The following is a 19,025-nucleotide window of genomic DNA, read 5'->3' as shown; positions in this document are numbered from 1 at the left end:
CCTTTTTCCTGTTTCACGTCACTAAGCTCCTTGTTTGTTTTCCCTTTTTTCACTGCTTAGTTAAATTAGTTTTGATTCCACTGTTCATTGCCCTTATGACCCCAGCCTCCATACCATCGCTTGTAAGATGGAAATAATACCTGTTCTGCTTACGTTAAGGTTACTGTTAAGATGTAGCAAAGGATGCACGTACTTTGACAGGTCCAGTCTCATTACCAAATCCCATGTCTGCCAGTGTCAGCCATCGTCCTGCGATGTGCCCGGTGGGTGCTCGGGGAGCAGAGACTTGGGGCTTCTCCGGAGAGCATTGTTCACGCTCCGTGATTTTTGTTTCGAGAGACTCTTTTTGGCCTTGGAACAAAAGAGAATAAAACAAGAGATGTTTTAAGAGCTACTTTCAATGATTGGGCAACTTTTTTTCTTTCTTTCATTTTTTTTTTAGTGAAATAACAGAAAATCTAGAAACAGGTCATATACCAACAGAGCTAAGCAGCAAAACTAGGAAATTATACACTTGCCTTTTACATTCAGAAACATGGCGAGATGTTTTTCCAGAACCACATGATGAAAATGGTTATACTTTCTGCAGAATAGACGGTATATCAGACTGACGGGATTCTTTTTTATTCCGAAATGTTCTTCACTATGGTGTGTTCATGGTCAATGGTAGGATTACTCAGGCCAGTGCCCCGTCCCTGAGGCCATCACAGAGGAGGGTGGCTGACAGCCTTTCATCTGCTCCGTCCCTTGGTGGCACCATGGAAATGGACCCTTTCTCCCACCCAGCGAGGCATCCCTGTGCTCTTAGGAGGGTCAAGACAAGATGGTTTCGTGGAGAACTGCTCTTGTTGATCATCCTTTGGAAGGCAAAATGGGAGGACACTGTGGAGAACTGAAATTCCCGAATAAAAATTTTCCTGACTCCAATTTGCCCTGTTGGGTCATTTAGTTCTTTTTCATAAAGTATTGCCTCCTTCCCTGGACACGGACACTTGCATCGCACACAGTTAGGCAGGTGCACGGACCCTACGCCTGTATTGTAGTCGGCCATGCTGCTCTTCCTCCTTCAGCTCTTCCAGGGTTTTTCCATCTGCTGGCTCCACTCTGCCTTCAGAGCAGCCACCCACTGGCCACTGGCCGGCGGCTCCGGAAGCTTTCCGCCTGCAGCACAGTTGACACCAGGTCCTCTGCCCTCCTCCTTGGCTTTTGCTTTTCCTTCTGTCTTGATTTTTCTCCCGACTCTCCACTCCCCAAACAATACACCTCAGTGTTGCAGGCTCACTGATTGTATTTTTTAGAGCCATTGCAAACTTGTCATAATTCTTACCATCAGCTCAGCCAGAGACAGTTAGCACGGCATCACGACTTACGCAGGAGTATGTCTTTCGTCACTGCCTGGAGTTCGTTGGGCCATATAGATATTTATATTCTTTGTTTTCATCTTCAGCGATATTTTGGTCAGGTACAGTTTTCTTTGTGCCGTTGCCAAATCGTAATGATAGATTTACCTGAGTGCATAACTAGCTCATACACATTATGCAAGTTAGAATCATGCCCCTTTCCTCATGTTTCTTGAATGAAGGAATAATTGAATGAATTATGTTTAGGAATAGCAGAAGCTAAATGTTAAATAAACAAGGACTTATTTTACACATATTATTGATTCTTGGAATAAATTAATGCCCTTCTTACCTTTTCAAATAATATATATATTTGTTATTTTTAGCATTATTTCAATTCATGAGAAACTGTCTAATCTCAAGCAAACAGCCGAAATATCATTGCCAGCAGCTCCTGAAGGTACTCCAGATGAAAACATATCTGAAATCCAAGAAACGCCAGGGAAACCAATTGATAGTGAACTGCAAGTAAGTTATGAAATGATGGAAAGTTACATTGCTGCTGCAGGGTGGACGTCATTATAGATACATTGTTCTTAAATTCTTTTTTTACTTCCTCAAAGCAGAACTATGTAGCTCTACTTGAACTTCGTGGTTCTTCTGTACCCTGTTTTCTCTGTGTAGAGTTCCAGGTGTGACCCTTTCTTTGTGATACATAAGTAGTGTTTCCTTCAAAGTTCTTCTAAGCACACCAATTTTAAGAATCTTACGGTGCATGAAAACAAAGCCAGTCTAGAGAAATCATTCAGACATAACTGTGAACCTGAAGAAACAATGCTCTGTAACTTTATAACATTACTTTTAACTTTTCACTCTGCATTTATTATTTGAACATTTTTATTACCCAAGTAATGTGTAAATAAAACCCAGAAAATACAGGTAAGCATATATCTTTCAGACTTTCCTATGCATGTTTTTCCTCACAAAAAAGACAACTGTTCTTACAGTGTGTTATTAATGTGGTCACAGAGTTCATTCACCCTAGGGAGTGGTTATTTTATGATGACTGATGTTAGGGTGTTGGAAGAGAGGGTTGTTTCCTTCCTATTCCTCCTGAGCTCTCAGCCCACTGAGAAGTGGGGCACAGGAAATGGGTATGTGGAGATCAAAGTGTCAGCATCTTTACTAACAAAGCTGATTAGCAAATCATGGCTTTAGGTCTGTGGCCAAATGAGCTTATTAATACTTTGCCGCTGAATTAGCTGGACTTAGCCACCCAGTCACACAGTCATCTGGCACACCTGTGACCATAGATGCACCCCCAGCCCTTGTGCCCCCAGCCAGGCTTACTGTCCTGCAGGCAGGGTGCCTCCCAAAATAAAAACAACGATTACCCAGGCGGGGCGGGGCCTAGCATGCTCTGTTGCTTTTCCCAAACTCACCCATCAGATAAGTCACTCCACACTCCTGGCAGTGAATTAGTGAGGGGTCCAGAGACAGCTGGAAGTGTCCTTCCTTCAGGAGTGGGGTGGAAATTCCTTCCCGTCTATGGAATACGTGTTTTTTCCTAAGTACTTGCTCTGTGACTTTCCGTTTGTACGTTAACCCAGTTTCTTGAGATATATATGCGTATTCGGTAGTTACTGTGGTCATTTTTTTAAAAAATCAAATGGCTATACAACATTTGCCATGAAAAGAAGCAGTCTTCTGCCCAACTCGTACTGAATGAATTCCAGCCACCAGAGTCCCATCCCTGATTTTCTTCTCTGAAATCTCTTCGGATCTTCCCTTTCTTTTCAGTCTGTTGTATCTTGTTTCTTAAGTCGCTTTCTGCTATGCTATATTCAGTTGATTACCAACAACAACATTCCTAAAGAATATCAATGGTATGGCTCATTTTTTTTCTTGTTTACCTCATCTAGGCACTCACTATGTGAAAATGTAAAAGATGGCAAATCTCCTGATTTTCAGGATATCCTTGTTGGCATGTTTTCAGTGTGAATTTACCAGTAGAGTGAGTGCATTTTTCATTATTGTGGAAGCAACAAGCCCAGTGGCAAGAGGATTCATCAGCACGAACAGTTAGCCTTTGCAAAATGCAGCTTTCCAGTCTTTACATCTCCTGGGCTCTGTGCGTGCATTTATCACAGAACTGATGTCTTAGAATTTTAGTTACATGTCTTTTCCCATGTCCTCAAATGTTATAACATGAATTACCAGGCATTTAATGATATTAATGACATACTGAGCACTAATAATAAATTTTCCAGTAGATCAGCTATCTCAAACTCATGAAGCTTCATGTATACTGTATATAATCCTTTTCCTAAATTGCATGGTTGCCCTTTCGTGTCTATTTTCCGGAAGAACTGAGCTCTCATTTCATTTCTGCACTTCTTTTGTAGATCACTTACCATCACAATTTTTCAGTCACAGGCCAAACTTATCAGATTGCTGTCTTTGAGCCATGTGCTAAATGATTCTTTGCTGAAACCATCCTTGACTCCTTTCATTACTACATAGGTTATATATGGAAGATGATTATTTTCCTTTGCATTTGTCTTTTCAGCTTCGATTGCCTAAGACAGGAGAATAAGTGTCTGGAAGAGTAAGGATTCTAGGTTGTGTGCTGCCACTCAGCTTTATGGGACTAAGGACCTTTCCTGGGACTAATTTTACTCTCATTTCTAGAAATGGTCCTTTTGCCCAGGCTAGTGTGGCTCAGGTGGCTGGAGTGTCATCCCACAGATGAAAGTTCGTGCTTTTGATTCCCAGTCAGGGCACGTACCCAGGTTGTGTGTTCGATCCCTAGTTGGGGCGCATATGAGAAGGCAACCAGCCATGTTTCTCTCTCACATCGATGTTTCCTTCTCTTTCCTTTCCTCCCTCCCTCCCTCCATTTCTCTCTCTCTAAAAGTCATGAAAAAATATCCTCCAGTGAGGATAAAAAGAATGATCGTTTCACTCAAAAAAAAGAGATGAGCCCCTTTTGTTGGAATGAGAGTCATCAGAATTTCCCCGGGGGTCAGATGGAGATACCAGATTGATCACAGTGAGCCCAGTGTCTGAGCCAAGAGGTGGACTACGCATACAAAAAAGTTAGGGATGAGTGGGGGCGGGAGCAGGGGCAGAGGGAGGAATCCAGATGCTGGGTCTGCCTTAACCAACGTGGAGGCTTGCGTTCACGCCCTGACTACATGGCATCTCTGAGCAGGTCAGTTCTTGAGTGGAAAAACTTTCTTCTGTCCTGACATTGTCCTCTGTATTTTTTAGTTTAACCTATTATCCAACTTAGAAAGTGCTTCTTCCACTTTAAGTAGGGCATTATTAGATGTGTTTTAGTTCTGTTAGTTTTTTATAAGACAGAATGTCATCAAATGGAAGAAGAGCTAGTATTTGGGTGAATTGGCAAACTAATTAGTTCATAACGTTTGAAAGTTGAGAAATGGAAGGAACATACAAAGTTTCCATTTTTTCCAATATACTAACAAGCACTTAAAAGAAAAAAAAAAGCAACTAGATTTTGGATTATAGCAAATAATATCCCATTGAGTGAATCTGCCAGTTCGTTGTCATGACAACCTTCACGGGGAGCTAATTAGAAGTTAACTAGGACGCTTGAAGAGATCGATTCTGGTGGAGAATTGGACAGGATTTCATAATCTCTATAATCTAATATATTAATATCTATCACAGTATAGATTTTTGGTGGGTTATTAAACATAAGGGTCCAGAAAATGTGCTTTTGGTTGATGTGGGGAGTAGTAAATCTTGTTCTCTTTCCCATTTCTTTCCCTTTTTTTCTTTTCCCCCCAAATCCCTGTGGTCTGGAATAAGCCAAGAACTTCATAAAACAGTAATTTAAGATGCACTGGGAGGGCTACAGAACAGGTGTTTGAATCATTGCTGGCTTGAAAACCTTGTATGTCCTTCTTCAAAAATGAACACCACCAGCTCAGAATGGCCGAGTTGCTTTAACCTGTCATTCACAGCCTTGGGGTATCTTCAGAGTACATCAGGCACTTCACAGCACATGAAAGATGCAAACCATCCTGATTTTAAGACGAAAACATCTTTCTGGAATGATAGCATACTGATACAAAAGGCTTAAAATATGTTTACCAAAGTCATCCAAGGTTAGCTCAGCAAACGTATGGAATGCCCGGAGTGTATAAGGCAATTAAAATGAGTATGTTGTCAAATTATCCCAAATATCAAAGTACTATCAAAACATAGAATAAAATAAAATTGGACATGAGCATCAATTAACGAGTTATTTTTGAGAAGCAATTATTTGGAAAAATCTCCCAGGCTTGGGGAATATAAGAAATACAGGAATCAGTACAATTAGGTCTCTGTCATGGAGGAGCTTAATTTTTGTGTGAGTTCGGCTACGTACCCAGATGTCATTCATAATGAGCCAGCTGCCTGGTGGCCCTCTTTTAGCAAGCAAAGTGAGGCACTTAAGGAAACATCAGTCTGATGTTCAAAACCATTGAAGACAATCTAAATCTTTATAGAGTCTCTTGGAAGAACATTCAAGAGGGCATCCTTTTGGTACACCCAGCAAAATTTCTTTAAAGTCTTATTTTACTCAACTATCTTGCTCTTAATAGCTCTCTGATATCCACAGGGTCTTCAACATCTGTCTCATTTGGCTCAGACTCCTCAAGCTTTCCCTCCCACTCGGTCTGTGTGGAGTTTTGTTTCCTCTCCCTTCCTGCTCTGGTTCAGCTCTTTATTATGTAGTTCAGCTTAGTGTCTCTGACTTCTAGTTTTCCTGTTTCCCCCATTGCTGGATGCTGCACCATTCAAAAGGATTAGGTTGTGGAATCTTTCCCTCTCAGTGGTGGGGCTGTTGATGCCAACTATTTTAATTTATTATTTTTTAGATCTTATTCATATTGATGTGGGAGGGGGGAAGAGAGAGAGAGAATTGAGCTTACTTTGTATTTGCTTAAATAGCTCAGATAACACTTTATAACTTCTATACACTGAAAGGTCATTTTTTTGTACCCCAACATACCTTGTGCCCCTACCATATTATTGCAGCAATTATCTGTCTATGTGTCTCTTCCTTTCTCTTGAGTTTGTATTACCATGCTCAGTGGTCTTATTTATCATTTTATCTCCAATATCTTGCCTGGTAGGTAAATCATTGGTGCCTTGATTGCCTGTTGATTGATTAAGTCCATCCATCATAGAATCAAGATGCTCCTTGGTAACGGAGAAATGGCAGGACTGAGCCAGGGCCACTCTGTGTCTTCCCAGGCTCCTCGCCAAGCACGGCCCTCCCCCTGCACCTTTCAGACGGGCGGATGAGCTGGTGCCTCCCGTCTTCGTTTCTGTGGTCGCCAGGGCCCGTGAGGTCTCTCCCAGCCCAACATGGAGTCAGCCCATTTCTCACACGTTTTTGTGATTTACCTCAGATAATGCCAAAGCAACAGCATGTTGCTGAGGTGAAATTTCTGTTTGATCAATGTTGCAACGGGCAGCGAAAGGCATTTATCAGGCAACATTGCCGCTCACCTGTTAATGTGAAATCCTGACTGATACCGTTTCACTTGATAGGTCTCGATGAAGTCATGACACTAACCCATCATGGATGTTATAGAAACATTTCATATAGAGAGAAAAGTAACCAGTCCTAAGAACTCAATTAGAAATATAGAAAGGTAGACAGTGGGAGGAGTATAGGAGTGGACTGTGTTCTCCTCTGTCTAGCAAAACAAACCAGGAGCCTGGAAAGCTCACCAGAGGAGCCAGGTGTTCCCTGGGCAGTGCTGGGGATCCCGCCTGCCCTCCATCCTTCTCGGTCCCATTGAAGCCGCCCTGCGTTAGCTGTGATCACTTCCTGCACAAGTAGTTTGATTTATGCTTCTCTTGTCTCTTCCAGTCCAGTGCATCATTTTGTGTGTGTCTGAGGACATTTCAGTTCACCTTTCAAGTTCACACTTAAGTCTCACTTCCCAATTAGAACAGTCCAGTTCACCTTTAAACTGTAGCCAGAATTATCTTTTGAAATCACCTGAATTCCCTCAATTTCCTATCCACCAAAATTCACATTCCTTGGTTTTACCTGTCCTGGTGTAAGTGTGCTCTCCAGCCTTACTTCTCACCACTCTCATGCCATGCCCCCTGTACCAGCCCCCAGCAAAAACCACATCAGATCCCTACGCGCCCTGAATGCCCACTATGTTGCTGCTTACTGGGCTTCCCCCATGCAAAATTCCCTTGTCTTTATTCTCCGCCAAGTGAAATCCTACTACTCGGTCACTCTCTGTTCACGTGACCCGTTCTCCAGGAAGTCTTCCCTGGGCATCGTGCTTGTACTTACGCTCTCCCACCTTCAGGCTCCTATAACGTGTCGTAATGATGCATGTTCTCACCACATTCTGCTTGGTATTTCATTTAGTTGTGTAAGTATTGATTTTTTTCAGTTACTATAAACTTTGTGAGGATAGGGCCTGTATTCTTTGAATTCCACAGCACCTAATCTAATGCCTTAAATGTATTTGTTAAATTAAATTAAATTGCCCTGGCTGGTGTGGCTCAGTGGGTTGAGTACCAGTCTGGAAACCAAAAAGTCACTGGTTAGATTCCCAGTCGGGGCACATGCCTGGGTTGTGGTCCAGGTGCCCCTGATGGGGAGCACATGAGAGGCAACCACACATTGATGTTTTTCTCCCTCTCTTTCTCCCTTCCTTCCCCTCTCTAAAAATAAATAAAATCTTTTCAAAAACTAAATTAAATTAGCCCTGGCTGGCGTAGCTCAGTGGATTGAGCGCGGGCTGGGAACCAAAGTGTCCCAGGTTTGATTCCCAGCCAGGGTACATTCCTGGGTTGCAGGCCATAACCCCCAGCAACCGCACATTGATGTTTCTCTCTCTCTCTCTCTCTCTCTCTCTCTCTCTCTCCCTCCCTCCCTTCCTTCTCTAAAATGAATAAATAAAATCCTTAAAAAAACAATTAAATTAGGTATAACTTTGGAACTCTAAAATTTGATCTTTTGTATGTTTATGCATTTATTAAAACTTGGACATAACATAGTATGGAGCTGTGAGTTCCATTTTTTGCTTTTTTATTTTCAGGTTTTAACCAGCAGTGGTCAGTTATAATGTAAGAATTAATGTACTTTTATCACTTTAATGTTTCTGAATACCATTACATATATATGTGTGCGTATGTATTATGTATATGTGTATGTATATGTATATAAATACTACCATAAAAGCAAATTGTTGCTTCCTTCAGGGATGGATACTGGCAATGACAGTGTTAGAGTTATGACTCTTCTAATTAATTGTAGTGTAAGTGAAGAAAACCTGCTTACACTAGCTCAAGTGAAAAAGGAGGTGAGGTGAGAAGGCAGTGTTTTGCAGGGTCCAGAAACTAAGCTCGTACATAGCCATGGACTGGAAACAGTACCCACCGGGCCTCACAGGGAGTGGCCTGGAGAGTGAGCAGCCACGAGTGTGCTCAGTTCCACAGGGGGCACAAGTGCGCCTCTTCTGTTTCTTCCTCTGACTCATCTCGCGTCTGGTCCAGTGGCTGCCTTCTCCAGCTCCGTATCAGGGCCTCTCAGCCTACACGGCCAGTACTAACTACAGCTGTCCTTTGTTGTCCTTCCTTATGAGAAATTACGGTGGTGGAGAACCTGACTGATTCAGCCCTGCCGAGGGGCGGATCCCTCAGGGTCAGAGGTGTACACACGAACGGAGCTCTGTCCGTAGGGTAGGGCTGGGGCAGGGTCGTCAACAGTAGACGGCAGGTGATACTGACTCCCGCTTCCTGGTCATTTCCTCTTTGCATTTCCTTCCCAATCCCAAACATTCTTCTCTGCTTAAACCCATTTCTGGACTCTCTTCCACGCCTCTCCTCTAGGAAGAAAAGTGACTTTTCAAAATCTTATTTTTAGTGTGAATTACTTTATTTGTTATTCTTCTGAAACATGACTTTCAACAATGACAATGCAGGGAAAGAATCCTAAAAATATATTCTTTTAAATTAAATCTTATATTTTGTGGCCATCCTGTGCTTTTCAAATTACCGTAATTACTGAAGGGATTGTGACCTCTGAGTCTCTCCAAGTCCCATCCTGAGCATTGGAGTTAGGTGATGGCGCAAGAAAACACAAATGAAATAAATCAGTTCTAATTAAAGTATCTCTTATTTTACCAGTAAGATCAACCTTACTACATTGTTTTCTCATTTCTAGGACATGATTATTGAATGTTGCTCGGAAATAATAAGTCTGTTTTTGACTGAGGGAGAGACACCATCACTATCTGAGGTATGTATTTCTTTTAAAACTGTGTTCGATGCACTCACAGGTGTTGTTGCTATGGAAATGGAAACATCTCTTATGAAAGTATCAAGGGCCTAACCCTTCTTAATTAATGTGAAAGAGTGATAAACATGAATTTGTAAGAGCATGTTATTTTGTTTAAAACTATTCTTTGTTTAAAAATCAACTAGTACAGAAAATTATGAAGAGAATAATGTTAAAGTCATTTCAAATTTATCTCAGAGAATAGCCACTATTAACATTTTGGAGAATATCTCAAATGTTTTCCATGTACATATAAACTTTAGAATTTTTATGTCAATGGGATCATACTGTATATGCATCCTATGTCTTGCCTTTTCTAATTCAATAATAATGTTATGGACATTATTGGGGTTTTTTGTGAAAGCTTACCTTGTATTTAATGCCTGCATCATAGTCTCTTGTATTTGTTGTGTCAGGCTTTATTTATATAACCAGATTTTATTCATGGATCTTGAGGGTGATAGATTCTAGTATATAGCATACATATTTCACCCTTCTGCATTATCTTCTTAGAGTTAATTCTTAGGAATAAGATTTTGGAGTGAAAAGCGATAAAATATACATAATATAAAGTGACGTTGTGATAAAATATATATAATGTAAAGTTTACAATTTTAACCACCTGTAAGGAGTACACCTCGATGGTGTGAAGCCATCCACAGTGTCGTGCACCTGTCCACACTGTCCATCTCCAGAACCTTCTCATCATCCCTAGTAGGTACTTTGTACCCATTAAATAAGAAATCTCTGTTCTCACCTCCTGCAACTTTTGGTAACCTCTACTCTGTACCTTTATTCTACTCTGCACCTATTCTTCAAACCCCGTGTAAGTGGAATCATGCAATATTGGCCTTTCTGTGGCTGCCTTATTTCGTTTAGCGCAGTGTTCTCAGAGTCCACCCATGTTGTAGCATCCATCAGTCCTTTGTTCCTTTCTGGAGCTGAATAACACTTTGCTGTATGAATATATTGCATTTGTTTATTCGTTCCTCTGCGGCTAGATATTGAAATTGTTTCCTCTTTCTGGCTATTATAAATAATACTTCTGTAAACATGGGGTACAAGGAACTGTTTGAGTCTCCTCTTTCAGTTCTCTCAGGTATATACATACGTGAAATCGGTGGATTGTACGGTAATTCTATTTTTCACTCTTTGCAGACCCCCCCAAACTGTTTTCTTCAGAAGCTGAACGATTTTACTTTCCCACCATTAATGCACAAGTGTTCTAGTTTCTCCACATCCTCACCAACATTTGATATTTTTCTTTTTCAGTGGGGGATTGGAGTAGGTAATGATTGCCATTGTAATGAGCATAAAGTGGTATCTCATTGTGATTTTGATTTGCATTTTCCTAATGACTAGTTTAGTTGAGCATCTAAATAATGAACATTATTTGCCATTCATATATCTTTGGAGAAATGTCTGCTCAATCCTCTATTTCTGAGTTGGCATATACGTTGTGGTGTATAATCGCAAATGGTTCTCCAGAAATGTTGCACCAATTTCCTTGCCCATCAGTGGTAGATGCGAGGGCCATTTTACTCACAAGCTCATCCAGCCATGTTGTTCTTCCCCTGGCTCCCCTCCCTCTCTCCCTTCCCCTTCTTCTCCCGCTCCTCCTCCACTGCCTCCTCCTCTTCTCCTAACCATTGTAGGTCTAACAAATGAAAAACAACATTTTCACTTTTTAAATTTTTACTGTACGTAAGGCCAAATAGAGTTCAGGTGTTTTACTGTAAATAAGGCCAAATGGAGTTCAGGTGTTTGAGTAGCAATCTGTGCTTCTCCTTTTGTGAAATGGTGTTCATTCATTTAGTCAACCAACAAACACTTAGAGTGAACTGTCTGTGCATCAGGAGCTTCTCTGGAGGCCTTGGACAGTACGCTCTGAACAAGCAACGAGGACTCCACTGTCTTGGAGCTATCACACATTTGTGAAGAAAACAGTAAACACATCAGTAAGCTAGATAATTTAAGGTTTTATTAAGTGCTGCGGAGGAAAAAGAGGGTGATGTGTTAGAGTACCGATTGGCAGACTGAAGCCTATGAACCACATCTGGTCCGCTGTCTATTTTGTAAATAAAGTTTTATTGGAACACATCCATGCTCGTTCATTTACTTGTAGTCTCTAGTTGCTTTGAGCTACCAGAGCAGAGTTGGGTAGTTTTCACAGAGACCGTATGCTCAGAAAGCCTATATTATTTCCTGTCAGGCCCTTTACAAAAGAAGTTTGCTGACCTCTGTGATGGAAAGTAACCAGAATCAGAGTGACAAATTCGATAGGGTCATAAGGGACCCTCTTAGGAGATGATGTTTGAAGGGAGACCTGACATGTTACACAGTGTCCCTCCCATTATATTATTAGTTTCTGGGGGGCAGGGGCAATGCTGTCTTAGTCTTTGGATTCTTACAGTGACCTCTACATTATATTAAGTAGTCACTGCTTCTTGAACTGAATTGAATTCCCTTTAGTTTTAAACACCTGACATTTAATATTTACTTTTTAAAAAACAATTATTTGGTCATTCACTTTCTTTCACATTTTTTAAATGAGGACCTTAAGTTTTTAGTATGGAAATACATAGACAGATTTATGGTGGCAGGCCATCAATAGTAAAATCAAACTTAAACCTAATTTTGTACAAACTGTAATGAATAACAGGTCACAGTAAAAGGTCTCATGATTTTTAGTATGAATGAGATTTGGCTTTTGAGAGACCAGGCTTGAAATGCCATCCTTGAATCTTGTTAGTTGTGTGACCTTAGGCAAGTTTTCTCAAATGGAAAATAGGGTAATGATGTCAACTCCTCGCAGCTGTGAGTGCTAAAGCGAAGAGTGTATGTTGAGTACTTGGCACAGGGCCTAGTACGAGCAAATGTCTAGTAAATATTATCTCCTTCACTATCATCCCTACCAAGGTCCTGCATCCATGTGTGAATTCTTCATCCCCTAGTTAATTAATTTTAAACAGACGTTTAGGATCCAAGTGTTTTTTGAAATATTGATAGACAAAGAGAGGAAAAGTGTTTAAGGTAGAGAGAGAGTTAGGACTCGTTTTCTTTCCTGTAAAGTGAATCAGTGTTGAGTCCTAGAGGAATTGGGTCGGTGTGCAGGACCCCAACACGAGATGCAGAGGTGGCGAGTCCCCAGTCCAAGGGAAGGTGCTTCCCAGTGGAACCCCATGCTAATGCTCCCACTTAGTAGTGCTGGAGGGGGCATGGGCATCAGGAGCTTGTTCCAAGAAATAAATTATTAGACAAAACCACATGCTTCAGTGTAGCTGTTTTTATCACCGGGATGAGATCTTGCTGTGCAGTTTGACTCCATATTGAACATACCTACTGCAGTCGCCTTTGCCTGTTATTGCCTCTCCCTAATTAGCATAGCTACTGCACACCCAGCTTGGGATGAAAAGAAACTGAGGATAGCAAGGAGGTGAAGGAAGGGGGTGGTGAGCACTCCATGCTAACCTTCTGTGTATGACTGTTAGGTATAATTTCAGGCGAACCAGTAATAAAGCTTCCCTTTCATTGCCTGCATTGGTTCAAATTACTGCAGTTTCCAAGTTGTCAGGTAGCATTCAAACAGGATGCTAAAAATATTCTCTCTGTTCTTGCTGTGACTGATCACGGGAAGGGCACACTGTCTGTTGGTAATTATTGACTCCAGCTGCGTGAAGAACATTGGTGTAGATACATTTGTTGCTTCAAAGGCAGTATAGGTTAAGGTTCCCATATTTGGCTAATTTTATATTTTCATATTGGTTCACGTGATACCAATAAATTTACCCAACCTGTGTATGCACCCAGGCTTGCATGTGTATGCTGAACTGACTGAAGTCACCTGGAATCAGTATGGAGAGGATTCCTAGGAGCAGATCCTGGTTTAAGTACGGAAGGTTAATCTAGGTCAAGTGATAAGACACGTATAAGGAGGTGGCAAAGTAAGGTTTTCTTGGCTGTGTGAGTTCAGTAGGATACATTTTTTTTTTTTTAGTTCAGGATTTTTAGCTAGATTTAGCATAGTGTCTGATAATAATGATAATCATCTTTCAAATGATTACTAATAGTGGTAGTAGTAATAGTATCCATGGTTAATATTTGCTGGGCACCTGGCATGTGCAGACACTGTTCAGTGTTTGACGATCTCATTCAATATTACAAGAATCCAATAAAGCTGGTTACTACTATTATCCTCATCTCAGAGACGAAACTGATGGACAAGGAAACTAGGCAGCATGCTTACGGTCTTCCGGCTTATTCATGGAGGAGGCAGGAGTCAAATACAGTTCTGCTTAAAAGTCCAGGCTCTGCATCTGTAACTAAATTACACCCAAGGCATGTTTTATTGGAATAGTGGGAGCGGTGCTACAGGGTGTTGAGGAGTGAGAGGTGAGAAGGTGAGAAGGTGAGAATGGGAAAGTGAAAGTCGCAAGTGTAGATGCACTTTTGAGGTCTGTCTGGGTAAGACACCTGGAGAGAGGCACGGAGGTGAGGGAGGGTGTCAGGTGAGGGAAAGGAGCTAGTGTAGGGGGCGCTGCCTGTCTACAAGAGACAAGGACAAATGATGGAACCAGCCCTAAGGGAGTGGGGAGGGAACAGAAAGACAGTGACAACACAAGTGAGGGGGTTGCCTGGATGGAGCGGAAAGATACCTCTTTCCTCCAGTCTTGAGGTAGCAGATTGAAGGGGGAGGGATGCAAGTTCGTAAGGAAAGGGTGGGAAAAGCTGGGGCAGGTCACACCCAGTGGTGGTCGTTTCTCAGTGAAGTGGAGGCAAGCTTATGTACCACTGTAGTGGAGCAGAGGGCTGAGGTCTGTAGTGGGGCAGTGGTCTTCTAAGAGAGCTGGAGAGATGAAGATCTCAAGTATTCACAGTCATTCAGTGTGATGGGCAAGAAAGCTGACCGGGGACAAATAAAAGGATTCAGGGCCGCATGGAGATTGAAAGTCTTTAATTTGATGGAACACTAGGCTACTTGGCTTGTGATTTTTCTCCAGCAGCACTTGGCTTCCTGCACACGGGAGTGGGAAATGCCGATGGAGGCAGACGCGGGAGGAGAACACGTGGCGGGCGAGGCTGCTGGCAGCGTGCAGGAGGCCCAGGTGGATTCCAGCGGCCATGCGTATGTCTCTCGGCCCCTTCACGTGCTCCTCCTGCTTACTCTGAGAAAGCCCCAGGACAGCCTGATGTCTGCCACTTTAGTAAACTCTAGTTAAACACTAAAGAGTTTAAGCACTATGTTTTCTTACAAATATTTTTAACTTAATCTGAGAAAAACTCCATGGCAGTTACGTTCTAATGACTGACACTGCATTATTATGTATGTTATTAATGCACATTTCTTTTCACATGGCTAATAGTGTACCTGGGTTCTCTTACTTTTGATTCTTAAAATGATCTTTTTTTAAAGAAAACTAACCCACTTTATTTTATTTTTTAAAAGATTTTATTTTTATTTATTTATTTAGAGAGGGAAGGGAGGGAGAAAGAGAGAGAGAGAAACATCAATGTGCGGTTGCTGGGGGTCGTGGCCTGCAACCCAGGCATGTGCCCTGACTGGGAATTGAATCTGCGACACTTTGGTTCGCAGCCCGCACTCAATCCACTGAGCTACGCCAGCCAGGTAAAATTATCATTTTTTATGTGTTTATGATCAGATGTTGACACCAACCATGTGCTGGTCACCAAAATAATCATTTTCTTTAAGATGACTTTGGTAAGAAGTGCGGAAAGGGTAAAAGAACAGCCAGAGGGAAACGCAGAGTCACAGATAATGTTAACACGGCTTAGTTTGTTTAGCCATTTTTGTCTGATGTATTCATTCTGTCATATGACTACATGTGCTCTATGGCCTTTTATGACCTTATGACCCCTTATGATCAGCCCCGCAATGCTAGTATCTTATCTTTTGCTAGATTATGTCAAAACAGGTAATAACACATCAAACCTGTGTTACTCTGTCTCAGAGTCCTTCTTTCATCAGTTGCTCTCAAGCCCATGCTTTGCATCTCTGTATTTAACAGTTTTTATCAAAATGTGTTATAACAATGTGCTTCCACAATTGTCTCCATTGTTAGGGCAGATAGGATCTCGCATAAAAGGAGTGGATCTTACTCTATTTTTATTCTCAGTGACTTGCCCCGTGATGGCCACCCCCCCTTCCAGGGATTAATGCTTGTTAAAAGAATGAACGTTCGTGATTCGCCTTCCAGAGGTCCTGCTGGTTTGCAGTTCTAGTCTAGGCCTTAACAGGGACCCTAGACTCACCAGTGTCATGCATCCATGTCATAAACCTTTGACAAGAGCCTCCTCTGCGCCAGCCAAGGACTAGGCATTGGGACACAGAAGTAAAAGCCAGAGTCCATGCCTTCCAGGGGGCCTGCAGTTCAGTGGGGAGATGGACAAATACAGAAGCAATTACAGTGTGTGTGTAGGAGAGGCCTGGGACCAGTAATAACATTAGTCAATATTCTGATGCTATCTTCACATAATTCTGAAGGCGAGAAAATTTCCTGTGGTATCTTTTAAGAAGGGTTCACTAGTTCTCTACAAGAGATAAAATTAGTGTAACTTCAGCCTATGGTTAAAAGTTTTAATTACTTTGGAAAGTGATTGGGAGGCAGTAGAGAATCCTTAGGAAGACCTAACCCTGACCAAGGGCACATTTGGAAGCATTTTTCTCTGTTCGGAAGACCTTTGGAAGACCAGGTGGAAAATAGAAGTCCTGGCTTTTGCAGAGGGCTCAGTGGGGCGGGGGGCCTGCTTCATAGTTTTGTTTATGGGGATGAAGAGAATGGGACAAATCTCCAAATCCCTGGATAGAAAAATAAATAGAAACGTTTTTTTAAAAGTCTGTGTAGTCAAAGAGCTGCAGGGGAGTGCCAGGCGTGCACTGGGCCCCCTGGAGGGACGGAGAGAAAGACAGAGTTCTCGTCTGGAGGAGGCTGACAGTCTGGGAAGGAGAGATGAGACTGGTGCTTGGTGAGTGTGGTTTTAAAGCAGACGATTGTTTGGAAGGAAGATGGGGAGAACAAGATTGATGGAGGTTAAAAGACCTACTCAAGGTCACACAGCTGGTAACTGTCACAGCCAAGAGTGTCACACTCCAGAGCCAATGCTGTTCACTGTTGACTCTTGGCCATTTAGGTCAAGGGGCTGCATGGAGAGTATGTAGCCGAGGGAGAGTCACAGTCGGGGTTTGAGAAGTGTACGTGCAGTGGCTACTGGGTAGACTTGAGAGCCAGATTGCCTGGCCCCAAATCCCAGCCCAGCTCTACTATTTGCTAGACCTGTAACCTCTGGTGGGTCGATTAATCTCAATACTTCACTTTCCCTGTTTGTAAAATGGAAATAAAAATAGTACTCACCTCATAGGGTTGTTGTGAGGATTCAATTAATCCATGTAAAATCCTTAGAACAGTGCCTGACACATACTAAGCAAAACAGTTACTGTTATCATCATCTAGTTCACTTGGAATTAGACCACTGTAAATGGGTTCATTTCCCTGTGAGTGGCTGTAGCGAGGAGCAACAACAGCTTGCCTAGGATAAAGCCTCTGCGTATGTTCCCGAGACAGAGGCCAGGGTAATGCAAGCGCTAGGAGTGGCGGCATGCACCCCTTCTAACCACGTGCATTCCCATCCTCATCTGTTCTAGTTACTGTTGTTATATGACAAAGTGCCCCAAACTTAATGGCACAAAATAACCTTTCATTAGGCTTAAGGATTTCGTGGGTCACATATTTGGAAAGGGCACAGTGGGGCAACTCATCTTTGTTCCATAGTCTCTGGGGAATCGGCTGGGAAGACTTGAAGGCAGGCGATGATGCAGCTGCTGGGGCTGGAATCCCTGAAAGTGCAAAGGCTCTCTGGGTTTGGTGCTCCATGCTGGCCGTTGGCTCGGGGCTGAGGCTGGGAATACAGGTCGGGCTGCTGGCCGGCATGCCACATGGGACCTATTTGTGGCTTGTTGGGCCTCTGCACAGTGTGGCGTCCGGGTTTCAGGAGTGAGCCCCCCACTCCCCAGAGAACCAGGCAGAAGCTCTACCACTGTTTATGCCCTAACTTTGAAAGTTACATAAGGACTGTTCCCCGCCAGGCCCACACCCATCCAGATGCCAGGTGGGACATAGACCCCACCTGTCAACGAGAGGACTGTTACAGCCACTTTGGGAAAATGTGATCTGCCACAAGGTCCAATAAAACACCCCCAAGTTCTAGGCCTCTTCGTCTTCCGAGCAGAGGCATCAGAGAAGGCTCTTCCTGGCTACCTGCTTAGGCAACCATTAAAATTAGTCAGCACTCTCTCTAAATGTGCAGGGAACCGTCATGGAGTCGCTGAGTGTGTTTAAACCCACACAGGAGAGGATAAACTTGGTGGACTCTCACCGTACCCTTTGAAATAACCTATGCCATTTTTCTGGGGGTTGGGTTGGGTTGCATGTATGCCTACTTATGTGGGCAGCTTCCATTTCACCTTTTTTAGGCTCTTAAATCCTGAAAAGTAGTGCTAGGCTGTTCAACTTCCTTTGGCTGATTTTATTACATTACTTCATGCCCCTTGGTTTCCTTTTAACCAAGTACCCTAATGGTGTCAATGGCAACATTCTGTTTAAACTGTCATTCCCATCATTGGGCACAAGGTTGCACTTATTCCACAGCAGGTGTTTATTAAGTCTTAAAAATTTAAATCTACTAATATAACTAATTTTTTTCACTAAGTTGAGAGTTGCAGGGTTTGGGTTTTTTTTTCCCCCCATCATCAGCCAAGAGTCTTTTTTCTTCTTTATTTTTGTACCAGGCAAGAGCTGTCTGAATGGATTTTATGGGCATCTAGAATTACATCTTTCTTCTGTGAGACATTATCATTCTGTCCTCAAGTGAAGAATATCCTTTGTATGTAAGTTCATGAGACATCCACTTAATATTCTTACATTCTGTTGAAGACAATGCCAGATGACATCAGCTCCGCACTGCTTTTAAAACACAGCGCCAACTTTGATTCCATCCTCTCCCCGTTCAGTTCTAACTGTCACATTTGGCTGAGGGGAAAAGAAAGCCCTTAAGAAAAGGCCAGGCTATTAATGTGCTCTTCAAAATGCTAAGAAAAGGCTAAGCTGTTTGTGGCGTTTTCAAAATGCTCATCTCTTGGAGATTTGCCAGCAACAGTGTGAAGGTGAAATGTGCTTTCATTCATCAAGGAACGGAGGGCCTTTGTGTTACCTGTGCTCAAAGGATCGGTCCCACTTTTGTTAGACGTGCAATTTAGGGGGTACAGTGGTACCTGGATATAATTTAAACTAAAATATAATCGCGAACCTGGTATTGTATATTTACTGTAGAAGCAGAGA

The 19,025-nt window shown here is 42.4% G+C and overlaps 1 protein-coding gene across 1 annotated transcript in view; it reads left to right on the top strand.

Moving 5' to 3' along the window:
- The window catches only part of CFAP54 (cilia and flagella associated protein 54), a 250,390-nt gene that overhangs the window by 217,353 nt on the left and 14,012 nt on the right, over positions 1 to 19,025 (top strand). Inside the window, exons 66-67 of the mRNA XM_045826558.1 lie at positions 1,727 to 1,868; positions 9,559 to 9,633. Of these exons, the coding sequence (XP_045682514.1) occupies positions 1,727 to 1,868; positions 9,559 to 9,633 (217 nt within the window). The remainder of the gene's footprint in view (positions 1 to 1,726; positions 1,869 to 9,558; positions 9,634 to 19,025) is intronic.

Source organism: Phyllostomus hastatus, unplaced genomic scaffold (assembly GCF_019186645.2).
Source record: "Phyllostomus hastatus isolate PE091 unplaced genomic scaffold, TTU_PhHast_1.1 phas_scaffold_755, whole genome shotgun sequence".
Classification (NCBI taxonomy): Eukaryota; Metazoa; Chordata; class Mammalia; order Chiroptera; family Phyllostomidae; genus Phyllostomus; species Phyllostomus hastatus.
Note: the sequence above shows the minus strand (reverse complement) of the source record. Positions and strands in the feature narration are given on the sequence as shown.